This window comes from Echiichthys vipera, assembly GCF_963691815.1.
Source record: "Echiichthys vipera genome assembly, chromosome: 3".
Classification (NCBI taxonomy): Eukaryota; Metazoa; Chordata; class Actinopteri; order Perciformes; family Trachinidae; genus Echiichthys; species Echiichthys vipera.
In genome coordinates, this window is record NC_139828.1 from 13,407,131 (window position 1) to 13,434,405 (window position 27,275).

At 41.3% G+C, this 27,275-nt stretch overlaps 2 protein-coding genes across 7 annotated transcripts in view; both read right to left on the reverse strand.

Moving 5' to 3' along the window:
- Positions 1-17,328, reverse strand: part of osbpl9 (oxysterol binding protein-like 9) — a gene marked incomplete at its 5' end in the record, with an annotated part of 32,587 nt that extends 15,259 nt beyond the window's left edge. For 2 of the 3 annotated variants that reach the window (XM_083940381.1, XM_083940380.1), the window contains 4 exons: positions 3,210-3,286; positions 12,881-12,959; positions 15,727-15,777; positions 17,218-17,328. In XM_083940381.1, coding sequence (XP_083796507.1) covers positions 3,210-3,286; positions 12,881-12,959; positions 15,727-15,777; positions 17,218-17,328 — 318 coding nt within the window. Of the gene's footprint in view, positions 1-1,677; positions 1,988-3,209; positions 3,287-12,880; positions 12,960-15,726; positions 15,778-17,217 lie in introns of those variants that run through there. The other variant, XM_083940382.1, reaches the window with a different exon arrangement.
- A 2,639-nt stretch (positions 17,329-19,967) lies between these two features.
- The window catches only part of abl2 (c-abl oncogene 2, non-receptor tyrosine kinase), a 28,094-nt gene continuing 20,786 nt past the window's right edge, over positions 19,968-27,275 (reverse strand). For all 4 annotated transcript variants that reach the window (XM_083940404.1, XM_083940403.1, XM_083940405.1 and 1 more), the window contains exons 10-11: positions 27,033-27,215; positions 19,968-24,996 (exon numbers count right to left, since the gene is read on the reverse strand). In XM_083940404.1, coding sequence (XP_083796530.1) covers positions 23,180-24,996; positions 27,033-27,215 — 2,000 coding nt within the window. In that variant the 3' untranslated portion in view covers positions 19,968-23,179. The remainder of the gene's footprint in view (positions 24,997-27,032; positions 27,216-27,275) is intronic.

Here is a 27,275-nt window from a genome sequence, read left to right on the forward strand (position 1 = left end):
AGTTACCGACATAGAAGCATGTGTGTTCATGGGTTAAGGTGCACTCATTCATTGTTGGACAATTAGCTTGCCTGAATAGCTCCATCATAATCAGAAACACAGACTCCACACATGTGTGTGCACAGAAACATTACACAATATCCATTAAAAGGTAATTACTGGCAAGACAGATGTGACCGGGCATCTGTCTCTATCTGTCTGAGTTCCCCCAACCAAGGACAATCCATCAAGCTCCGAAACAAAGCCAAAAACAGGAAATGGAGCAGATAAACGTATGCACAGACAAGATGTCCTTAAAAACACCCCATATTTAATGCTGGAGTCTTTCAATAGCAAGGACACTCAGCACCAATGACAACACAATGACCCATGTATGCCAAGCCAAATCATAGTAACCTGCACAGCGTGTGTAAGCAGCTACTCTGACATGGAAAAACACAGAACACCATCTCTTCCATGAAAAGGCATAGAGTAGTGAAGACGACTGTTAGTAAATCAAGCTCTTATCAAACCATGTTGGGTGCTACCGCTGCTTTGGACTCGCTGCGTCGAACAGCCTTGGTGTGTCCTGAGTTTGCGGGGGCTTTTCTTCCAGGCAACCTCACAGGAAAGTGAAGAAACGCCATTAACAGCCGTAAGCTGCCTGAGACCTGCTAAAGTTTTAACTGCAAAAACATACTAACTTTATAGAGAACAAAGTCTAAACTCAGCGGTCGTGAAGCCTGCAGTTAACTTAACTTCCTCAAAGGATCAAAGTGCTTACACTGTTTGTGTGACTGCGAAATATCGCTGACCATACAAGGGCCAGACCAAAAATCAAAAACCACTCTGTTGCAGGTGTGAACGTCTATATACTGTATTAACACGTGCACACATGGGTTTGGATTGACACAGTCACTCTGGCTCTAGCAACTTCCCCTGTCTGCTTAATTCAATTCAAACTTGATTTCAGACACACAAGAGGGTAGTGTGTGCTTACTCACACTATGCTGGAAAATCCTTCCAGGATTATCAGAAGCAGATCTTTCTGCTAAGGCTTTAGCAACCACCTTTATGCATCTAAAAGGTAGTATTTACTCCAGGGCTTGTATATTAGACTGCATTTACTGGCCATGCTAGGATTAGGCCTAAATGCATGTGAAGAGAAACTAAGGACGCTAAATTAGAGCAGGGAAATGAAGCAGACATGGTGAAAACAAACAAATAATAAGACAGAGCCCCTATCATTAAGCAGTGAACGATATCTCATGTTTTGTCAACACACATAGTGAAAGGGAGGTTTTTTTTTTTTTTTGCAGACAGCAGATACATTTGCAAGCAGAAAGTCAGAAGCAAGTGGTTGGTTTATAAACATCCACTGCCATAGTGCTCACTTCTCCACTGTTCCTGAAATATTCCCAGACGTCTGCACGCACGCACGCACATACTGTGACATAGTGGGAATATTTTAGAGCAGCATGCAAAGTCCCACACATAAACACTCACAGACCCACCCTACCACCCCAGACTCAACAAACAACACCCTTGCACCCTCCCCCTCCCTCCTGCTTCTGTTTGTCTTTCCACGCAGTGTGACCCACTTTAAAATGCTGCTGCTCCAGCAGCGCACTGCAGCCGTTTAAAGTTCTCCATGCTCTGGTGCAGTGGCGTTTGTGTTTGTGTGTGAGCTTTACTTACTGGGTGCCTCGCTCCAATGGACATGCTGTGTTAAACCTTGTACATCTCCCCATCAGGCCATTTAGCCTGACACAAGATCGGTTTCTCTTTCTCTGCCTCCGTTATTATGTTTTTCTCTCACTACAGCAACAAGCCACGAGCACTTGTGAAGTTAGCCTTCTTACTCCCTCCTTCTCCACACAGAAAGCGAAAACAATCTCCTCCTCTTGCACTCCGCTGCAGTCTGCCAATATAAACCACAGCAGCAGTTAGCTGTGCAGCCAGTCTGGCTACAGTATATCCTTCGGCAGCAGTTATCAGCTGAGCGTTTGGTATGAAGGCAGACAGAGCTGAGTAAATCCGGGACCCTCCCCTCGCAGGAAAGGCACACTTCCTTTCACGCAGGCAGAAGAGAAAACACACAAAGCAGCAGCAAGTGCTGACAGGGGCAGGCATTAACCACCACTCTGATTCGCTGAGGAAGCAGAGGCAGATGTTTGGTTGATCAAGCAAGCAGGTCTCGGATTGGTTGCTGCAGGGTCACATGATGCTACGACAGCAGGCGCTATCACTGCATAACTGTGTGTATGTGTGTGTGTGTGTGCACCGGGCAAGCAGGCACACGTAACGCATCAGAAGGATTTGCCACAGAGGGAGGAAAGGCAGATAAAAAGGAAGGATGGAGGGAGAGCAAATGAAAATGTTGGTCATTAGGGTGAAAAGGAGGAGATGGGTGGAAAGAGCTAGTGGTTGATGATGATGGGAGGGGAACAAGGAGGAAGGTTTGGTCAGGGGAAGGAGAGCAGGAAATAAGGTTGGCCAAAGAAACAACTGTAGGGCAGGACGAGCAGGAAAAAGAACTGGCTGAGAAACACTCAGTTTCAACACTGAATACATCAGACAAAAAATATCGCAGGCTGCCAGCAGGTCAGCAATAAATCAATCCATAAAAAAGCTGGGTCCTGATATCTGTCCAAAGCAGCCACATATTGACAAAACATTCTCTATTTATGATGACGTGAATGTCACCATTATTTCCATTTCATCGTTTCAACCACTCTGTGGAGCAGAGGAATCAAGTAAGAGCAAGAAAAAGTGCTGATAACAAAACCTGAGATGCAGGTCACAAAGTCCTTTTTTTCTGGTGGAGGTTGCACAGTACATGGTTTATATAGAGTATGCAAATACATACAATCTCAGTTTCAATAAAAATCCTCAAATGAAAGCTTTTATATCTAGTTTACATATTTATCTTCACTTTATGGTTTCCATATTTGCTCACCATTCACCAATCCTCTTTTTGACTACATCTATGCCAGTACTCTTCAGGTCTTACAAGGAATAGCATGTTTGCTTTGGCAAATGGATGGCAAAATACGTTATGTAAAAATAAATGTAATGTTACTTCATAGATGCTGACAGGAATTAGCATAAACAGGCATCAAGGAGCCCCACACAGCAAAATCACTTTTTTCTGGGAACTGTAGGGGAGGAATTAAAGACACAGACAAATAGAAACTCACACATTTACAAACAAGTGTATGGTTACATACTTGGAGTTGGAGGGTATGACGGAGGATAGTTCCCTCTAAGGCGTGGATCCACTTCTCCCGCTCGTCTGCATCTCGGGCTGAGGGCAGAAGCACACAGACACGCCCAGTGAGCCACGTTTTTCCATACAGACACCATCAGTAGCCATTACACTTGTGTTACACACTAATGAAACCAAGGCAACACTGAAATGACATGAGAACTGGTGAAACAGTGAAGGACGCTGGGTATTCATCTAAAAATTACAGTTTGCTTTTTATCTAAATTACCTTTATTCTGCTTAACTTCATGTTCAGGGCTGAATAATATATAATCATATGTTAATGCAGTTTCACAAATAAGACAATAACCTCAAGCTTTATTTGTATAACCCAATGTAGATATTAAAGAGGCAAACACTGTGCTTTACGGCTTCAGTAAACAACACAGATCAAAATAGACAGAGAAGACAATATAAAGAAACAGATTCGATGAGTAAATAATTTCCTGGCTGAAAATCAAATGCAGTAAGATGTCTTGACCTTTCAAATGGCAAATGCCCAGGAAAATTCCTCAAAAGGAACAGTTTGGCACATGAGCCAGTCTTTATGCTAAACTAAGCAAACAGTCTCCTCACTGTAGCTTTTCATTTACCAATATAAGGGTGGTCTTGATCTTCTCAACTAACTCAGCAAGACAGCAAATGAGTATGTTGCTTAAAAATTGGAACTGTTCTTTTAAAATTAGACTTGTGAGCAAGGCAGTCCCGGTATGCCTGTGTCTAAATAGAAGCTTAAATAGCTTAAAAGAAAGTTTACTTTCATGTGATAGATTTAAGTATATGCGTTCTTTCCATTGGATAATCGTTAAGTGAAACTAGACATTTTTACTTTATAAATACAGTAAAAAAATGAATGATTTAAAGCAGTAACTGATCAAATACATAAACACACAGAATCTATACGGAGTATTCAGCTTTGATACCCAGTCTTATGTGTGAATCAATACCTAAACAATCAATACCCTTGTGATCACTGTAAGAAAATTAGGGGTTAAAGCTCCTTCAGAGTGGTGATGCAGTACTGACTGTCGCCTGTTTATTCCACATGGAGCCTTTGGGGTCGGAGTGTGAAACGGAGCCGGACGAGGCTGCACCCTCAGAGCAAAGACAGAGAACAAACAGACTGCCGGTGACATTCAACAGTGACCCAAAACAGGCCCTGACTAGTGCAACACACACACACGCACAAACTGCAGAAGGCACACATTAGGTTTTTGGTGCCAAAGGCATACAGAGTAGGGATGGGCAAGAGTAGTTAATTCCAAGATCAAGGGATCGCATCAATTCCTTGAGGGCCAATCGAGTATTCTTTTTCCCCAAATCTATTTTTGCAACGCATCTTCCTGCAGGAATAATGATGCACAGCAATACAGCCTACCCAACACGTAATGCTTATTCTCAATCAAAAGAGTCACAGTTCCCCTTTAAGGATTTATTTTTCACAAGCACAACTTCAAAACATTGTCTCCTTACCATAAGCTAAATTAAATTTGCGTCCGCATTCTGTTAATGATGTGGAGAACAGGCGCTCCGCTGGCACAGAGGTGGCAGGTAGCAGCAGGGGTTGTACCTGTGCTTGTTGGACTTCCACCACTCCAGTGAGTTATTCTGATGAAGAATGGTCACGGAAACAAGCTTTGAGCTCGTTGACATCTATATTTTCAAATGAGTCCTTCCTGAAGAGGGTGTTCAGTGCCTCTGTGCTTGAGACGTTGCGGCCCTGAACGTTACTACTTTCCCCCTTCATGTCGTCTGGGCCTTGCACAGTAACCCCATCATGTAGGTCACACAACCTCTTTAGAATGGTGCAGCTGGTTCCAAAAGTCTAAGGTTTGTGTCTCGGGTCAAATGCAGAAGCAAGAGATGAGTGCACGCGCACACAAAAAAAACAACTTGAGTGCTGTTTACCAATCGAGTTAATTTTTAAACGAGGACTACTCAAGGAATCGATCACTCACGCCCATTCCTAATACAGAGATACAATATTTTGTCCCCTACCAACTATCATCAGCATACGACCAGGATTGAATACATCTGCTCAGGTTGAAGCATTTATGCAAATGCTGTAGGTATTCATAGACTGTATTTCGAAATGTATAAAATATTTTTTAGTTTTTGTATGGGAAGTAAGCTTATGTCAAAATAAAATCAACTCTCAATGCTGTGAAAGAAGGAGTTAATAAGATATGCGTATGCCACAGAATTAGCTGGTAAACTATATCCTGTGTAAAAGGCATTTTTCATTGAGCTGGAAACAAGACAGTACAGCAGATGAATGGCTGAGCTGGTGCTACAGCAGCAAAGCTTTTAAAGACATTAAAAAGGTAGCCGAGGCTCAGGCCAATCCACTCAGACAGCGCCTCACTGGCCTCTCAATTTCCCTCAGCCAAACAGACTCTCCAGAGGAACAGACTACCGCGGCTAATGTTGAGTAGCTCTATTCATGTCAGAGGAGAGGCAGTGGCAGGGCTATGCAACAAATACTCCAACTGTATGAACTGTGTTGCAAGTACAATCTTTGCCCTATTTTGTGGCTCACACGTACACCATAATGACATTAGGTATGAGCAGTCAGTCAACTCAGCAAATCTAGAGCCTGTCAGCCAGTAGGCCAGTCACATGAGGCAAGATACTGCAAGTCACGACAGTGAGCCATTATTTGACATGAACCTCCTTTGTTAAACTGCAGTTACATATTATCAAAAAACAGCAAGTTGTTTGTCCTTAAAATATTGATTTGTCTTGATACAGACAAAGTGGAGGAGGACAAGCCAAAGCTAGATGAGTAGACAAAATATGACAAGATTAGGGTACAAATCACAACTATCTGACCACAGTGAAGTAGAGCAGGTATCCTGTTACCTGGTGAGTGTTACTACGAAATATACAAAGTCATGTAACCATAAGGTGCACATATAAGATAAACCCAGGAAGAACGGATAATGTCTAGGTTAAATGTATCTAGAATGTCATTTCATATAAGATATACATATGAATGAGGAAAATATTCTAGATTCTGAGTAGTAAAAATCTTTTTACAAGGTTTAAAGAGCTTGTTAGAGGCTGTTTTTCAAGCAATTATCAAACTGTTTAGAGGAACAACAGTCTAAAAGTCACTAAGTTCTCTTTATTTCCTTATAATTGCACAAACCTGACAATGCTGTTTCAACCCTGTAAGAGTGTGAAAGGTCGTCCACACCAAGAACTTTAACTACTATGGTATCCAAAGTGATGTGAGCATCCACACTGATAAGCGATAACACTCTGTAAACAGTGGCGCCAAGCACAAGCTGCACATGAGAGCCCCACATATCCCTCGTCTTCTGCATGGCTTTTCTAAATGTCATCAATTAGCTTACATTAAAGAGGTAGTCAGAAAACGACAGATACGACATTTAAAAAGTACTTGATATGGCTTTTATATGTCATTATTCTTATTAATAAAAATACAGTCTAGCCGTGAGTCTTTCAGCAGCACCATGGGGGGTAATACCCTGTGAATTCGGAGGGATTTGGTTTGACTGTAGGGTTTCTATCGTCCATCAAATTGCTCTGAAACTTATCCCAATGATATTTTTTGCCACTGTCGTTTTTAGAGTTGTGGTGTGGACTCCACTTGAGCGAGAACGATTTCTAAAACAACATATTTATAGTCATCATTCTTGGTATGGACAGCACTAGACACAGTATCAAAGCCCAGCTGCTAAGTAGTGTAACAGAGTAAGGTGTGCTGACTAAACCCTATTACCTAGGGCTCTGATGCTTCTGTGCTAGAGGAAAGCAGCCAGACACAGCAAGGCTATTAGAAGAACAGGCGCATACATACAGGAAGTACTGTACCTCAAACCAATAAAATCCAACACACACACACACACCTTCCCTCATAATTACAGACAGACCCTGGCAGATATTGGATCAAGACCCATGATAGATAAAGATATACGAAGTGAGTTGCTGTTTGCAGTTGCAAACTGAAATGCCTGAACATAAGATACTTGACGCCAAATGAAACACTGAGTTTCTACATAAAGCCGACAGTCAGGCTGCAGTTCAGTACCCTGATGTCCACATTGACAGTGGAGGTCACCTCATATCCAGCATGGGGAACTGATACCAGACAAATACATTTCCGACAAAGGAAATGTGTTAATGTCATTTGACCACATGATACAACCCCTCACCACCAATCAATGGCTAAACTAATCCGTTATGGATTATATGATGGGTAGAGCTGCGACATCAAGAGGCCAATAGCAAAACAACTAATATCTTAAATGATATACTGAGAAGGCCATCAGAATCAAAACTAATCTGTGTGACGTACCAGACTGAATGTGGGAGTAAACTGAGCATTCATAAATAGAACATTTGAAAGGTAATCTAGAGTCACTCAGTACTCCTTACACAAAACCACAATTACATATCCAGGTTTTGGAACCAAGATTACAAGTGTCAGTGATCATTTGCTCTTCTTCTCTTTGTTCTTCAGTCTGAAAAAAAAGTTGTGCCTGCATTCTTTCTCAAGCAATTTACCAACTACCATGTAAGGTAATATCACGTATATGTCATTTAATCTGTCGACTTGATATTAATATTAATTTCATGTTTCAAAAATTGATTTGCCACTTTTGCTTTTATTACATAGTATATACTACAGTAAAGAGCCGATGGGGCGTTAATGGACTTGAACCAAGGACATTGCAGGCCTTGGCTCGTAGACGCATTTTATATTGTTTTTATTTACTCTGTAATTGCATTCTGAATATGGCATATATCCACGTAAAAAAGTAATATTATTATTATTATCATTGGTCATTTACATGCGGAAAGCTGATATTTGGTCGACCTGTAAAGTAAGCAAGACAATACGTTTCTGTCACTTCATTCTACAGCCAAATTAGTCACAAAATAAAATTATCGTGGCCAAGGACAAGCCTGTAAAGCTTTTCCAGTTTTTCACATGATGTTACATCCTTAGATCTTCTGTAATTGTTTCTTTGGCAGGTTATTAACCAGACAACCATCTTCTGCTCCACTGATTTTATGTGGCTCCAGGTACTCTTTGTCTCAATTAACTTAATATCTATTAGAAGGTTCAAATTTGGGAATTAAATGTACATAAAAGAAGATACTGGTAGTAACAGTTACCTTGACTGCAGAAAACACAGATGGTGCTAATACACAATTACAACAATTAGTGTGGTAGACAATAACCACACATACATACACAGACAGATATCACGTTGAGGCAAACAAATATTTTCCTGTACAATGATCAGCCTCTCCCCATAATGCTGCTCCTCCTCCTCCAAAAGGCTTCTGTGAATTATTCATCCCTCCCCTCTTCTCTCTCTCCTGCTGCCACCTTCAGACAAGCTGATAAAATATTTCAGTACATGCTCCAGAGGGAGGACAGGGGGTCTGATGTGCTGTCAATATAGTGGTAGTTACCTAAATGTGGTGCAAAGAGGTGGAGTGAGCCATGTGTGATCTGCATTTGGGAACATCTTTCTAACAAAACACACCAGATGCAGTCTTGAACAGGGTTGCAAAGGGCTTAGAAAATATCCAAGAAATTTCTGGAAAGGGGAGTAATGCTTGGGAATCTGCTTAGGAATTATTTTTTTTTCACAATTTCAATTCAAATGTATTGTTATATGCCTTTTAATAGTGAACTTATTTGTGGGATGGCGGTAAACTGATTCATCAGATGGTTTGTTTTGATACACACACACACAAAAGTAATACTAGGTCTTATGGCCTGTTTTGGTTAAACGTTTGCCCGTTTAATTGAACTGTAACCATGCACTGCATTCAGCAGCACACTCTTCCATCACATAAATGTTTTGCCAGCATCCCATTAAATAGGAATTTAGTTAAATTACAGCCCTCTGCATTCTGCCATCACATGTGCAGCCGCCCATAATACTGCCAACACTACTGCACTGTCTGAGCTAAAGGACTACATGCTTTTATGAAAGTTTTGTTTATTTTACTGGGGATAATATTTGATGTTTTTTTATGATATTTCAGTGAACCAGCAGATAGTAGCCTGAAGCAAAGTACACTGTTTAACTTGTTTATAACTAACACCTTCTACTAGCTTTTGCTAGCTGGCTGTTACCATGTTACCAGAGTATAGCTTTATGGGCATACTTATAAGGATTTTAAATCAATCTACCGTATTTTTCGGATTATAAGTCGCAGTTTTTTTCATAGTTTGGCCGGGGGTGCGACTTATACTCTGGAGCGACTTTTAATCCGAAAAATACGGTATTTCTATTCAGTCTTTATTGAAAAACATTTATTTTATAATTTAGTCATTCACTTTAAACCCTAAGTGAAAACACAGGCTGTTGGCTGGAATTTTTAAAGTACCTTTCCCCATTAGTTAACCCGCTAGCTAGCTAAATCACTGCAAGGCACATTTCGCATTATGTATTTGCAAATTAATGTTTGTTTCTATCTGTATATGACAAGGTTAATAAAGCCTAACTTTATAACCCGTATATTTCCATATTATTCCTGTTATTTCCTGTAAATTCCCATTATAAGTTTCCACCCAGAACATTTCAGGAATTCTGCAACTTGAGTCCCACAGTGGTAAAAAAAAATTGATGACCGAGGTGGTGTTTGAAAAAAGATGACAACAGACAGTGTAGGTTATGTTAAAGTGAGGGGGGACCCTGGAGACAGGATGAAAGTATAAGGGGTTCTCTCATCCTGAACTGATGGTCCGGGCGGTCTGACAAAGAGGGAGGAGAAGGTGAGAGATTGGTAGCTACTGTAGATAAGAGGAGGCAAGTGAGAGCAGAGAGGGGGGAAGAGTAAAAGGAAAGCTAAAGGGCTCTCAGGCAACTCTGATGCACTGCCGGGGGAGAGGGGCTGATGAATAATGGATGCTCCTCTAAATAGAAAGACAGCACAAAGCTGAATTCCGGGCTAGCACAGTGGCAGGCCGGCTCAGAACCACACTTCATCCTGTGAGCTGGACTGTCCCGTAAGAGGATGTATCATGACTCAATCTTGGAAACATTTTTACACCAAAACACGACACACACTTTGATAATGAGTTGTGTATCAGCAATGTACCCGTCACTGGTTATTTGATACACCTGGTGGTGCAATCTGAAACGTTTTCAGTGATGGACCAGGGGTTATCAGGTGTTTCAGGTCTTATCACCCAGCCAGAAATGATCAAGCTCGAAGTTGTGTCCAGATAGCCAGTATTCCAAGCAACACCCCTCTTCAAACAGGTCCCACAGGAAGCTTTTCCAGCAGCTTCTAGTTTGTCCCTGATGACTATTTTCCTTTATAGTTCACAAATCCCTAAGAGTCCTAGGACCCGGTGAAAAGACTGGCCTGCAAAGCCCCTACACCAGCGGTAGCGCCCCCCTTCCAAGGCCTTTGAACAGCAGATAAGGATGTGCTCCAAGGATCCCCATTTCTGGCAGAGTTGGCAAGCAGGTGATTCCACTAAGCCCCAAATTAACAGGTTGGGGAGGACATCATACACTGACTGGATCAAGAACTTGAATCGATGCTGTTCCACCTTCCAGAGTTCTGCCCAGGTGATCTTCCCCCTACTCGCACATTCTGCTGTAGCGAGCTTCCTCCACCTCTGCATGCTCCTCTTCCTGGATGAGCTCTCGCCAACATCCTGTGCACATCTTGATATCCAAGCTAACAGCTGACGTATCTAGAATCTCTTGCCACAAACACACATAGTGCTAATTTTCTGCCCACTCTTCCAGTAGTGATACCTGAGATGGTCAGGACTTTTCAGGTATCTGAAGACGTATCATTGCTTTCTCTATAACAAAAACATGATCATTGGGGGTCACAATGTGCTGCCAAGATTCAGACTGTTCTGTGCTAAATTCGCTGCTCTCAAACTCATCCCCACACTGCTGATTTAGTTGAACTAAATAAATGTCATTTAAATTGTCATTGGTAAAGAAACATTTACAACAATGATCTCTACAAATGCTAATAACTTGTAGATAATGAAATCTTCATTTTCATATTCACTACACGCATTGTAAATCTTTGACTGCATTAATGAAGATTTTCCAATAATGCTCTTACACTTGGACTCATTAAATAAGAATATTTTTTGCATACATTGCTGCTTTTTGCCGGTTCCCTAATGTGTTAGTCCTTTAGTCTAAGGTAACTCAGATAAAGTCCACTAACATAAAAAATTAAATTCAACAAATGCACCTTTAACTCACAGGCATAACAGCAGATGCCAAAGACAAAGAAGAACTTAAGACCATGACATTTAAGCCATCATTCATTGGCAAACACATCTCTATAAACATCTGCAAAAACTTAGATTACATCATTCAGCCAAACCAGCAAAACCAGTGAAGAGCAGAACAAATACTAGTAACGACAAACATCCTTTTTTAAATAACACACCTAGTCTGTACAAACATTTGACTGATTCAGGACATACTCCTCACAGCCACTAAACAAGTCCAATTCACACCGATCTTGAGCCTTGATGACAAAACAGTACACCCGAGTGCTACAGAACATACTGCTCCACCCTAACTAAACATCCCAAAAAACACACAAACAACGCCTCCTCTTGATCCTTTTGCCCGGGACTGGCATGCATGCGGACCATGAGACGTGCACGGTTTTCTCCTTACCCTTCCGTTTGTAGAACCACAGCATACAGCTTCGGAACACAGACATGGGAGAGGGCATGGAGGAGGTGAGAGGGGCGGGGGGCCCATGGACTGTGGCTTGTGACCCTCAAGAAGGAGGTGAAGGGGGCAGTGCTGGTGGTAAAGTGTGGGGGGGTTAGGTGTTGACAGGGGGGAGGGAATGGATACAAATGGACAGATGGAAGGACAGAAATGAAGGAAAGGTGGAGAAGGTTAGTTAAAGACCTGCTGGAGTGAAAGAGTAAAAAAAAAAAGAGTGTCTGCGTTGTACTGGACTGGACAGCTCCGTCAAAAAAGAGGGAAGGGTTGGCAGGACGGGAGGGGGCCGATGCTGTTGCTGGGAGCCAATCCTGTCCCTATGGAATGACTGGTTGGTAGACAGCAAGCGTCGGCAGCGGTGTAGCAAAGGGCGAACAGCGGCAGCAGCCAGAAGAGACCTGAGCTCAGCCTCCAGCTCAGCAGTATTCTCTTATTATTCCCAGAGGCTCAACTGCAGAGATACACAAGCAGCAATCTTCCTCCTCGGCCAGATAAAAAAAAAAAGAAGCCTTACTTGCTCGTTCTGTTCCAGAGGTATCTGCCTAACTTGCAGTGGAACTAATCTTGTTTATCTACAGAAATACGTTCAACTTGAAGAGGTTCCGCGGGAAGGAAGAAAAAGCTCATATGAAGGCAGCACACTTTGACATTGTGTAGATGCCTGTGTGCATGCGTTTCCTGGCATCGGAGCAGACCAATCCAAGTCTTTCAAAGGCGGGGAGGAAAAGAGTGAGAGTGAGAGTGAGAGAGACAGAGAGAGAGAGAAAGAGAGAGAGACACACACAGAGAGAGACAGAGAGAGCAAATGAACAGCAGGGATGGATGCAAAAAGAGATCACAGAGAAAGAAAGCCAGTGATGGCAACACAGAGAAGAGGGAGAATAACGAGAACATAATGAAAAGGGGGACATCTCACCTTGGAAATGGAAAGTCTTCTGGTCCACAGTGATGGTGAATGTGCTGTCGTCCTCGTCATCAATGCCGATTACGGCTCCCTGGGCAAACACAAAGAGAGAGAGAGAAAGAGAGAGAGAAGGCAGTCAGACAGCGGGACACGTCAATTTCCACTTTCCATTTCTATCCTCATGCCCTCCACGTGTTACAGCAACCCCTGACAAGCTCTCCATTATAAATTACCCGTGGTCCCTCTCAGCACCTCACTCTATCCCCTTCAAAAGCTCTGTCTCCTCTTGCCTTATCTTCTTTCTAACAATCACTCAGGCTTCTCTGAGTCTCTCTCTCTCACACACACACACACACACAAGCGAGTGCAGCCTTTTGGAACATGTCAGAGAAGAAAGGAGGGGAGGAGGTGGGATTTGGGAAATCGAAGGAGGAGAATGGTAGGGAAGGGTGGAGAGAAATGGACACCAGGGACCGGCAGCAAGCAGCGGATGGGAGAAAAAGAACTGCAGAGAAACAGCCCGCTGGCTAGCTGGGACATTAGCTCCTAGCAACCGAAACAGGGTGTGTGACTCAGAGCTTCCTTAAACAGAAAGCCAGAAAGTAATAAAAATAACAACTACAGGCGGTGGATAACATGAACAGCTGTTAAATATTTTGCAGTTCAATACAACAGTGCTCCAAAAACACCACCTTGAAGACCTTTACTTACCATTTTAAATTGATATTTAGTTTCAGACTCTCAGTGAGCAACTAGCAACTAAAAGTAGAGCCAACTAACTGCAAAAGTATGATTAATTTCACCCCTATCATTTAAAGAAAACATCAAGTTAATTCCATTGTGAGCGAGGCTGTTCTTAAGAAATTCTGCATTTAATAAATGTATCTGGGTCCGCATGAAGAAACAGATTACAACCCCTCTTTAAAACACTGTTCATGGCTGAACCTCATCACAGGGATGAATTATACGACATGATCTGATTTGGAAGTCTTTTTTTTCTATAGATTAGGGCTGTTAGTCGACAAAGACTCATACGATTTCTTCAACTACATGATTAAATGATTCGATCAACTCGACAGATCTGTAAAACTGAGTTTCACCACAAAAAATCATGCAAATGCATCATTTTCAATCTGGTGTTTACCAGAGATGTGATCATTAGTTTCTTGGAAATAAGTAATTCACAATGGAAATGCATAAAAAAATGACAAATCGACTAAAGAAATCTTGACAAAATGACTGGCTTTTCAACTAAAGGACTAAGATGGGGAAGCCCTAATACAGATCTTATGTTTTGTTACTTTTTGACACGGGGTAACTCTTTTTCTAAAGAGTTTGAATAATCTGACTCAATTAGAAACTTAACTTGCACTTACGCTACATTAAAAGTTATGGCTGATTTAGTGGGACAACTGGAAAAACTGGAAAAATACCTTGTGACAAACTGAAACAGAGTCAGCTCTGGGTTTGGCCATCAGGGTTTGATGAAAGCAAAATTTTGAATATACAGAACATAGGCGTGTCTATTTATTCTTCCTGAGGCATAACATTTGCAGTGTTTAAGAATTGATAATTTGTTGAATTTGTTGAAATTATTTCATATAAGTGTTTTTTCTTGAGCAGTGTCAAAATTTCAAAGTATATACTGATAAAGAGTTATAAAACAACAAAATACAAGTGCAGGTAGAGTTAATAATCTCAATAGCTAATATAATTGATTGATTTCATTGACAACGATTAATTTTTCAGCTCCATAATGAATATCTTATCTTATCTAAATGAAACCTCTGACACATGAGAATGTGACTATAAATGACACTGGATCCTCTTTTCAGGTAGTTTCAGGAGATACTTCCTCCCTTCAGTGAGATCAGTGGAAACATTTTCAGTGTACTCAGTATTTCCTTTTTTCTCAAAGCAGGTGTGGTGGCATAAAATATCACTTTCACCAAAGCTTATGTGAAAATTTATGAGAAACTTTACCGCCTTTACCATCTGACAAATAGAGAGACACGCGATATGACACTGACAGGGTTAGGATGGGCAGATATAATGGGAATTTGGATGAGGAAGAAAAGCCCGGCCCTACTTCACCTTTTACAAAAAGTCACAACTGCTTCAATAAAGGAGAGAGACACAAAGATCCTGAGTGTTGTGTAATTCGTCTACTAAAACAATGTATGTACTCCTAAATTTTATGTCTGCATCTACTTCCCTGTTGGCTTCTCTCAAAACAAATTAAACACCCTACATTTTCAAGAGGATACATTTCATTCTTTCAGCACTTATGTAGGCTCAGTCCCTTGAAAATCCTACTGCATTAGGAATCTTCCATCCCTCTCCTTATGAGTAGTAAACCATGTATAGAAGGAGGCTAGCTGCTGCCATCTAGTGGACATTAGTCGATACTGAAAACACAATGGAGCTAAACAAGTGGAGTTATGGGGATGGATATAGCTAGGGGAAACTATTTACACCTGTTGAACAAGGCCCACAAATCAGGCAAGTAATATATCGGATTAAAATGGCACTCTTCTATGTGTAGTCTTTTATGGTTCAGAAAGAACTGACAAAGCAAACCTGGTCACCGAGGCCATACATGGGATTTGTTGTGCTGCACAGTGTGTGCACAGTAGCCGAGATGAGTGAAAATCCTCCATAATACCTAATAAATCATGGCAGCAACTCAGTCAAGCATGCAGAGTATGCATTTAGTTTGTTAATGACCACTGCCTGTCAGGAAAAGGATGGCCTTGATCCTGAGAACCTTTTTTGTTTTTTTTTGACGCTTGCTTTGGCAATGTAGATGTCTGTTTCCCATGGCAATAAAGCCCCTTTGAATTGAATTGAAATCTTACCCTGAGTCGCACACAGCCTCTTCTGGATCCTCGCATCATCTTGTCCTTTGACTGTAAATCAACAACAAATCAGGGATTAATACAGTCAGTACGCACTGCAGGGATAAGGCTGACTGCATAAAACCGCAAAGTCAGGTGGCCCTGTGTGTCAAAAGGCTATTCAAGAGCTGCAACTAACAGTGCTTATTGTTAAGTAATCTGCTTATCTGATTATTTTCGTGATTAATCATTCTGTCTACAAATGTCAGAAAATAGTTAACAGTGCCTATCGCAACATCTCAGAACTGAAGGTGATGTATTCAAATAGTTTGTTTGGTCTGACCGACAGGCTGAAACTCAAATATATTCCATGAATCATAAAATAAATGATTATCGTCATAAAATAAAGGGAAAGCCGCAAATCCTCCCAGTTGAGGGGCTGGAACTGAAGGAAATTAGATCAAAAATACTTGCAAATGTTCTGTCAATTGACTAATATACTTATTGGTTCAGCTCTAAACCAGACACTGTATGAAATGACTTATAGACTACTGTTCTGCTTTTACTTGATAGTGCACATTTATCAGATTCAGGAGTTCAGCTCTGTCTCCAGACTACAGTCTGACTTTGGACTCGAGCAGAACTGACTTGTTCACACCTCTGGATCAGTGGAGCTTTGCCCTTGAAATGTTTAGTAACTACAGATTTGATCTCACGCCTCAGCAGGCAGCATATCCCGAGCATCACAGCGATTAGTTTCATACAGTTATCGAAACAACCGCATAAGCCAGGGCTCGGGCTTTTGGTTGACACCCATTAAAGACAATAGAGTTACCTAAAAACTACAACTTTCATAACTTTTCACAAGATAAATGGATGCTTTGACGTCTCGCTGAGTGGACAGCACGTAGTTGTCATCTTCCCAACAGCCTGTTTTAACAGTTAAATTGACAGTCTCTTGTCTGCTTTACCCTCGACATTACTAACCAGAATACAACGAATTCATGGGATTGAGAAAAACAATGTAATGTTAACTAACGTTAGCAGTAACTGTCTCCTGCCGCGGAGTCTTTATAGCTAGCAAGCGAACCGGCGGGCTTGGACTCTTCTTTAACTACCTGAGACACATGTCGTCTCGCCAACATACATGTTTATGCCTCTCTCTCACCTAAATGTTCTTAACTATTCACATTTCACTATAATGTTTGACCGAATCGGTGTATTTCAGCTTTAGCTTTGCTAGCTAGCTAGCTACCTTAGCGGAAGTGTGAGGGGAAAAAAATACTGTCACTCGATTCGTCCGTTGGTCTTCGAGGACCGTTGCGATTGGCTAAGGTACGTGTCCGTCATCAAATAGACCCGCCTCTTTGTGCCAGCTGAGACTCCCAACTCTTGACAAACACAAGGCCCTCATCTTAGCCCACTTAGGTTTGACAAACAGCGACAACTTCTACAGTCTAAACCTCTTGAGCAGATCAGTTGAGTATTTACAAACCGTGGAACTGAACGTACCGTGTAGTATGACAGCAAGCCGGCATTGTAGTCCAAAACGAACCATCGGTACTGCCAACCTTTCATTACGTTAGTCCACTTGCTGAGCGGCCCCTCCATGATGGACGCCATCTTTACAACAGGCTACGATCGGGGAGGAGTCGGATAAGGTGTGGGCAGGCGTCACTGAGAAGGATGCTGATGAAGATGATGATGATGAACAATCATTTGGAATAATGAGTATATTACTAAAGGAAATAAGTCCCTCTATTGTCAAAAAAACTTAAATACTTTTAAAGGATATTTTTAAGGTCATATAATGTCATATGAGATTTCCATCAAACCCAGGGAATATAGATTTATAGTTAGTTCTATCAATGGTTTGAAGCTTGTGTGTTTGAGCTAAGGAAAGGCTGCCTCAACAGACACTTTACTTAGATGGAATCCAAATTATTAGTTACAAATGTACCAATAAACATATTAGAAGATCTTCTGGCTTGTTGGCAACGGCCCGTGATTGGGAGCTGTTGGTTGATCTGGGTAAGTAGCTGAAGTTCCCAGAAGATGTTGCTCGAACAACATTAAGGCCAGACATTGTGCTCACTTCAGTAACCTCCAAGCAGGTAATCCTGTTGGAGCTCACAGTGCCTTGGGAGGACCGTATCGAGGAGGTCAATGAAAGGAAGAGGGAGAAGTACTCTCAGCTTGTGGAGGATTGCCGGAGCAATGGGTGGCGAGCAATATGTCAACCGATCGAAGTGGGATGTCGAGGGTTTGTGGGCCAATCTCTCTGCAGGGCCTACAGAATGCTTGGCATCACTGGGGCCAGTAAGCAAAGGGCCATCAAGTTGGCCACCAATGCTGCAGAAGTGGCATCAAGGTGGCTGTGGATCAGGAGATGAGAGGCGTGGCATGTAGGGCAGTAACGCTACCTGGACACAAGCTGGAACTTGATCACCCAGACTGGGTCGCCTAGGGGAGGGGGTATGATTGTTGAAAGACCTGAAACCCCCTACGATCCTAGGTTACATCACTGATGTAACCTAGGATCCAGGTGCACCAGATGGTGTATCTAAAAACTGATGATAAATAAAGGTTTTGTTTTTAAAAAAAAGAGGATTTAAACAAGATGATAAACAAAACAATACGTTGGATTGTCAACTTATTAATTCTACAAGGAAAAGTTCTCATCCATAAGCTCAATTTTCTAAATCCTCGGCAACCTTTTATTCCTCCAGAATCGAATTTCTGAATTATTTTGAGTCTATCCAAATTATTTATAATAAAAAATATGTATACAGCTGATATACAATATTTTTCAAGGACATGTGATTATAAAGCCTAGCTTTAAATTTATTATTTTTTGTATTTATTTGTTTACTTTGTATTTATTGTTTTTCATTATTTTATTGTGAATTTCAGTAGTCTTTCTTCTTAAATGTACTTATGTTTTGTCATCATAATGTAAGATTGTAATGTTCATTAAAAGGAAAAATTACTTGTAAATAGGATATACTGCACTCAACTCACAATGAAAGAACCTGGTCTATTTAAATACTAGAGATAAGGACAGCACTCCATGTTTACTGATTTATTTGCCACACTTATCTTAATTGTTTATTATTATTATAATTATTAAGTAAGGATAACTGCCATATGTATATATAAATAGTATTTTTAAAGTATTGTACTGTTTGTGTCATATGATGTTTGTGAGAATTTGCAAATAAAGTTGCGAAAGAAGGAAAAATAGAAAAAGGAAAAAAAAGATGATTATGTGCCTCGTGTCATATCTTGGGTTATCCTATGCATGTATCAAATGTTGGAAGGAGTATTTAGATTGTTAACCTGAGTAAAAGAAGGATTCACCCCATTAAACAACAAGTATACTGTATTAGAAGTAGACCTACAGTAAGTGCAGCGTGTTCAGAGTCATATGTTATATGTTATTGATGCACAAACATTTAAGGTGAACCTAGTTTGACTGCTACATAATACTGTTGGGTGGTTTAATCTATATCAACAGATCATAATTTATTAACTTATCATGTTTGATTTTAAATTCTTAATCTGAAAAGCAACTAGTGACTATAGCAGGGAAACAAATGTGGGGGAGTTCAAAAGTGCAATTCCCTCTTAAACATAGTGGTCATATTCACATTACTATAGATATTATTATAGTTACTGGAAGTGTGTCTGTCTCTGTCCATCTGTCCGTCTTTTCTCTCTTTCTCTCTCCTTTTCTTCCTCCCCAACTGGTCAAGACAGACGGCCGTTCTCCACAGAGCTGGGTCTGTCCGACGTTCCTGCCTGTAATAGGGAAGGTTTTCGTTGCCACCGTACTCTACGGGGGAATTGTTGGGTCTATGTTTATCATAGAGTGTGGTCTTTACCTAGTCTGTAAAGTGTCCTGAGATAACTTCTGTTATGATTTGGCACTATAAATAAAATTGAATTGAATTGAGTAGAAGTAATACTCAAGTAAAGTACAAGTACCTCAAAAGTGTACATAAGTACTGTCACTGAGTAAATTGTCCACTTTCCCTCCCACCGTAATAAGTCTGTCATTTGTTACTGTGGAATTATCTTAAATTGTATTTTTGTTTATCCATTTACTTATGAATGATTTATTATTCATATTATTTTTTATTTATAATGAATTACTATTATGAATGATTATGCCAACTAAATGATATCTCACAATTATCAGACATCTTAGCAGTGTGCTTACTGAAACTGATATGTTTGAATGATGAACAACCAAAATTAAACAGTATTCATCAATATCTTTATTATTTACAATAGGCTTAACACTGATAAGCAAAACTTCACAGTAATATAACGTGAGCTTTAAATAAAAAAAACAACCAAAAACACAAAATATATATTTTGTACAATAAAAAAGTTAATGTTAACATCTCTGCCATTTTATCCCTGTTTAGATTCACATATTCCATTATTTTGTGTGTTGGTTTACATTGCACTCATACAACTGAAGAAGTGGCCTTTGGTATAATGATGTGAACACACATTCTCCAGAGCTGTTCTCCAAAACAGAGACAGGAAAAAAAAAAAAAAAAAGCAACAGATATACAGGATAAATGCATGAAACATAAATAGAGACAATGCAGAAGACTGATGATGAGAATGGGCAGAAATGTGTTAGTTCAAATGTTAAACAGCGTTGGTTCAGTAAAAAAACACTGGCTCCAAATCAAGGTATTGACTCCGTAATCACTGATTGAATATCTACATGTTCCATTTCTTTAAAAAAACTAACAAAAACAGTCGCGACTGGAAAATGTGTTTGATCCTGGGAGATTAAATGTTTTCTTGATAAGGCTTTTTGAGAAACCTGCTCCACAGAGATGCACTACAAAGCCACAGAAACGTTTTTAGGTGATCCTAGAAAAATATTTTTTCTCAGACAAAACCTTTGACGTGGTCAGATTGTGAGACAACAGAGCAGCTTGGGTTGAGTGCTGCAGACTCTTGTGTCAATTGTTAAGAGAGGAAAGATAATCAGATGTGGCTGCACTAATAGTGATAATGGCCACTAATAAATGGCCTTAGTAACGGAGTATCTAAATACATAATCTTCATAGACAAAGTGCACCTTTCGGTTTCAAGTTTGCGTCTGACCATTAACCTCCCAATGCATGCTTTATTTATATATGCTTATCACAATCTCATGGCAAAAGAAAACCTGTTTAATGATGGACTTTAACATCGCCATACCTGTGAATACTTGCAGTGATACGTGAGGTTATATAAATCATTGTTCACAAAAAGGCACCGAGAATCACGAAAGAAAAAGATGGATGGCATTTTCCCCCATCTTTGTTATTTGAAAACTCACAGTGAATAGAAATGAATCATCAGTTTGTCTCGAAGGATCCTGTCTGGCAAGAAATTGGACATAAATACTGGCACGCATGAACATGAAATGATATGAAATGCACCAAAACACACGTTGACAAAAACAAAACTTTTACTTGGCAATCCATCAAGTGTCATTAACAGGCATTTTGAAAGTGTTATGGACCTGCAGTGTTTACAGATTAGATTTTATAGTATTCATTATGCAGCATGTGTCAATGAACCAATGTGTCTGAGGCCATATCCAGTGTACATTAAGATGTGAGCCAAAGCAAAGAAAGTTGTGAGTTGTGTGTGCGCTGTACACAGTTTTCTTTGTGCTCAAAAAACAGAGCAGCCTTTTCTGGATTTTATTTAGTGTGACCAAAATTAGAAGTATGGGCCAATAAAAGAAAATATAATAAATTAAATAAAGAAATGGCACCTTAAGATATTAAAGAGTCATGCAGATGAACATTCGACCGGGATCAGAAAGGAAGAATAATACATTCATAAAGCAGATATTCAGATCTGGGTGGATAAGCCTCAGTCTTGCAATACAACTCTTCAGTCAAAAACATCGCTCTTTATGCTGTTACCACACATAAATCTTTTGTTTCCTGGATATGAAATAAATCAAATATTTACATAACTTTTCTCTCAAAATAGGTCTGTGCTTTTAATAAAAGAAAAATAACAGGAATAATTTAAAATTCAAGTTCATACATAGACATTCTAAAAAGCATTTTTCTTTGAACCAAATAATGTACAAATCACTCATGTGCTGAAGACATACTGCAGTTTGTTTGTTGAGAGATCAGTACTGTGTGATTAGTGTAAAGTAGGTCTCTGCATTTCGCAGTGTTCAAACATGGAAGAATTTGAGGCACTGAGGACACGACAAGGCTACAGGGAATCCAGCACTTTCCATACTCGGGACACTTATAGAAATACTGTCCCAATTCACCTGCTCATGCGCTACCATGTGCTCTCCCCTCTCCCCCCTTCACTCTTTTAATGCTCCATCATATAAGAAATGCAGTGTGCAAGAATAACTGGACATAAATATTGAAATGCTTTAGGAGATTGGGGGCTTTACCCCGTTTATGTGGCACTGTGTAAAGGTGAAGCAAAGACATATGCTGAGCATATGATAAGACACCCCACGTTCATTCACCGTTTTAGTACTGTGTGGAATAAACAAAAATAGATTTATATAATTTCTGTTTTGTTTTTTTGATTTGATAAGCCTGTATGTGGTAACGTACACTTAACGTTTCATTCACGCTTATTTACACGCTTGTCAAATGCACACAACTTTCAATGATGTAAATGTTCCCATCAGTCTTTCTCACTGGTCGTCTTATATCAACAACTGGGAATGTCTGCGTCATAACGGTGGATTATTCTCAAAAACAAGGCTTTAATACGATAACAAAAGCAGTTTTGGGGAGATTTATAATTTTGACACATTTGTCCATCTACTTGAAATAACTGACTGTCATGAAAATGAAATGAAAATAAGAAAAAAGAAATCTGAACACATACTAGAAGTGTTAAATTGAGACCCCAAAACCTTGAATCATATTGAATCCTTATGTTGTTTCAATGGCTTTAAAAATGGCTTATGTTCACTCAGTTCCCCCCCGACAGAGAAAAATACTCGACTGTGAAAAACGGTACACCCAACTGATGATTCACTCATTTGTTCGAGCTGCGTCAGTGGAAACAGTTGTCTAGTATTCTTAGTAAGGCTGAGCACAGCCACTATCATCCTCACTCAGTATGTGACGGAGATTAATTTAACAAAGAGGCCTTTATCATGGCTAGGTGGAGACATGGGGATAAACATTTCATGGTGCGACTTAAACCACTTTTAGTTTGGTATAAACGTTTCTGAATATGTACAGGTCAGAGCAAAATTAGTGTCCACACTGGCATTTTATGAAACAGTTATTTGTAAACAGTAAAAAGAATACATTTTGTAGTGATTTCTCTGAGGTACTTTAGAGATTCATCTCATTTTGTCCCCCAAAAAGCTGTCAAAAGAACCAGAAACATAAAAAAAGGGAATATAAGCAGTCTGTCGGGTAGTTAGGGATGACGGTTGGTGTTGTCACAGTGGCTACCTCTGTACTACGTCACTAATCTCTTTAATACAGCTGTGCAGGTTGTCCAGTACAGTGTTGGGCCCCACGCCACTCAGCCCTCCACCTCCTGAGGACGAGGCCCTCAGTTCCTGCAGGCTGAGTTCCAGCTTCCCCACCGCCTCTCGGAAGGCAAATTTGTTCCTCATCTGAGGGATGCAGTCCACGTAACCTGAGCAGTAGTCTAGCAGCTGGTGGCCAGCATCCAGTACCTGGCTGCTGGACGGGCCTTCGGAGCTGGCGTGGAGGGCGCTGCTCAGGCACTCAGCGCACTCCAGCAGGGCCTTGCGACTAACTCGCTCCAGGGGCACCCTCTCCGCCTGCTGCCTTGTTCGCCGCAGTGCCACTTTGGAACTGGCAGCAGTCGTCGCGGCTCCATTGGCCATTTTGGTGGGAGTCGTGTTGGTGGTGAAAGAGGAGGATGAGGAAAAGGAGGTGGAAGATGCAGGAGGCACTTGTGGTGGCGGCACTGATGGTCTGCCCGTCGTCACTCCTCCTGACAGTCGCCCTGACCTGTGACCTTTCAATGTGTCTCCGTTTACTTCCACCGGTGCACCCCCTACCTGCTCCTCTCCGTCGCCACTGTAGGAGTGTTGCAGGCTGCGCAGGGTGGGAGGAGGAGGGGGAGCACACTTGGGTTTCACAAGCCGCGGCCTGTCCCGATCTGCTTGGTGCTCTGACAGCAGTTTAAAGCGGTTCCCCTGAGAGTCCAGCCCGACCAGGTGCACGTCAGCTGGGCTGTGCTTCAGTGTGGGGGAGATAAGGACTGGAACTTTGTGGTTATGAGTTGGCGCACCTGCTGCAGCTGCTGAAGCACTCGAACTAGAAGACTTAGAGGGAGATGACCAACTCTGCTGCCTGTCCAGTCCTCCCCCACTCTCCTCTCTAGCCTCCCTGACCCTTGACAGACTGTCCGATTCCCCCACCTCCCCCCCAACCCCTGGTGCCCTCACCCCTGCAGCTACCCCCCGGGGTAAAAGCTTGGCTTTGGGCCTTTCCCTGATCTGTGCAGTGCCCTCATCCATTCTCCTCAGCAGAGTTTCCGAGGGCCGTGCAGCCCCGTTTTCTGGCTGGGAGGTTGTGGATGCAGTCCTTTCTAGAGGGGGTTTAGCACTGCGGTTCCTGGGTAAAGTCAGAGCCATGCGCTCCAGGTCTGGCAACCCAGCTGACATCGAGGAGGTAGAATTTGACCTAGGGAAGGGTTTAGGTCCTCCAGCTATACTTCCACCCTCCTCTGAAGCGGTTGTCTTGCCTGTCCGTAGCCCAAGGGTCTTTTTGATGAGTCTAGGGGTAAAAAAACCAGCCAACCCACTCCAACTGCTGCCGCTAGTCACCTGGGAAGCAAGCCCCCCACCGGAGGGTTTTTGTCCAAAAGCAGCCCCACAGCACCGTGACTGAGGCTGGGTGGGTTCTCCATGGGAGTGAGAGGGAGAAGCAGAAAAGCCACTGAGACTGTCTGACTGGGGTAGGGGAGGTGGAGCGCTGAAATCAGCAGTAGGCTCATATTTTTTGTGAGGCTGCGTTTCCATCTCCCGGAAAGAACTGCTCCTCTTGGGTGGCGTCGGGAGGTTCTGTTGGAGCTGAGAGGACGGTGAGGAGGAAGAAGAAGAAGAGGAAGATTTCTTCTTTATGAAGGAGCTAAAGAAGCCAGTCTTGCGGTCTCGAGTGAATGTGCCCATATCCTGTGATTCCTCTAAAAGGTTCCCGGGAGATTTATCTCGTGGCTGCTGTTTTCTGGGTAGAGCCGGGGAGCTGCCTGATCGGCCATCCCCTCCTAACAAAGAGGAAGCCCAGCCTGGAAAGAGAAGAGAGGGCTGAGATTAAAACGACGCAACAAAGCTGGGCTCAGCAGAAAAACATCCATCTCTGTTAAAAGATTACTTAATATCTCGCAAACAGATAATGAAAAAGACTGCCCTGAATTCCCTCTGTCAATATGCTTGCCTATACACTAATGCCACTCACTGCATCAGACACGTGTGTGGTGAAATTGACTACCCCCCCCCCCATTCTTTCTTCCTTGGGGACTCATAAGTAAGGAAAAAGCATTTCAGAAAAAGGAATGGAAAGTTTTCAGCCCTGCCAGTCATGCACATGCAAACACTAATTCACTAAAACACTGTAATGATTTACAAGCTGCTCTTATAAAAGATGATGAATACACACTTGAGGATAACACATGGCACACAGAAAACTGCCAAAACAGTTACTAGGAGGGTGGTTGTGTAACTTTGCTCTAACCAGGCAGTTAATTAGAACCGTAACTCATAACTACACAAAATGACATGAATAAGGGCACCAACAGTTCACTCAGTATTTCTTACTTGGCATGGTTCTCTCTTCATTGATAGCATTTGCATGTAAATATAAATATAGACAAACAAGAAATATTAACACGTTAGACATTAACGTATAGTAAATACTGTGGTTGTAAACTTTGTGGCTTCATTAATATCAAATGTACAGTTGGTGATGTTTTACTAAATTCTTGCCATGTGCTTGGTGACATTGTGAAATGTTGCATGTTCACATTATGACTTTTATTGGATTTATGACTTCATGAAAGCTACTCTTCACTTTATTGGTGAATACTTATGTTCATGGACTAAAACATAGAAGCTAACAAAAGGGTCGGAGAGGCAGAAGAAGGTAGAAAAAAAACAAGACAAAGACAGGGACAGACCGTCTTCTTCACACATCATGTACACACACAAATGAAACAGTGCTTTATTTCCAGTATAAAACAAATAAGCAATAACTTAAACGCGACAAGACAAACAGACAATATTATGGGAATTTAATATTAGGGCTGGCAAATATTATTACATTGATTGGGATATGGGAAAAACAGTAATACAAAAAACAGGGAAAGACTGAAAATGAGCGAGATCTTCATTCTATCATAGATAAATAGTTTCTTTCTATACGTGTCAGAGATGAGGAACAGTGGTTCGCTTGAATTTGTAGGTCAGTCAATATATTCGTGTTTGACTTAAAGTGACCCCATGGATCACATGCTAGAGGAGCTGAAACTATATGTATAATGCTTGAGGAAATATTTTCATATTAATGCTAAAATGTTGTCTTTTTTGGAATACACAAAAAATATGAACTAGTGTATCCTGGGATAGTGGAATATAAGTAAAAAGCAAAACTAGTGAAGGCAGGATAAATAAAGTATCAATTTGACATAACAGATGTTAGTTACGTCTACTAGGATCTTGTGTGTGTGTGTGTGTGTGTGTGTGTGTGTGTGTGTGTGTGTGTGTGTGTGTGTGTGTGTGTGTGTGTGTGTGTGTGTGTGTGTGTGTGTGTGTGTGTATGTATGTGTGTGTGTGGGGGGGCTATATTGTTGTTGGAAAAGATGGCAGACACTCCACATACTGCAGTAATTCTGCAATTATTTTATTGTTACTGTACAATTATTATTTTATCTATTATGGTTATGTCTTATTTTCATCTTTAACATCTTTTAATTGGTATTGGATGAGAATAGCTGAAGTTTAACAGCTAAATAAATAGAAATATTCAATTTACTAAGGTTCAAGGTTCTGAGTGCTGAAACAGTTGTAACTGTAGGCCAGTGTACAGGGAGTATTCCAGCCTGTGCCTGCAGATCTGCCTTGAGACAGCACTAGACGATCGACCGGATGCTGACAAATCCTGGCACAGGTAGTCAGTTGTTAAGGAAAATGACTGCCCTTCTTTTCAGGCGGCGTGCTTGGCGGCGCTGCAGATGACTCTGTGAATCGGTGTTCTTTTCCATACCTGCAGAATCATAATCTGGTGCATTTGACTGCTTGGTAGTAAGGTAGGCATGTCTGGCTGTACCTGAATGACCGTGCGTGCCGTGATCAGATCGTCCGTCGAGTCCACCCTCAATGTTTTCCTTATTTTCTGTGTGCTTGTGGAGTGTGCGAGATTTGGAAGGCAACAGGGGCATGTCGTGACTGAAAGGGTGCAGTGGTCCGCAGTGACCAGAGGAGGCCGTCTTACAGAGCTCCTCTGCTACCTCTGCAATGAGCAAAAAAAAGAAGAAGATAAAAACACAATTAGAAGGCAGTCCATACCCAA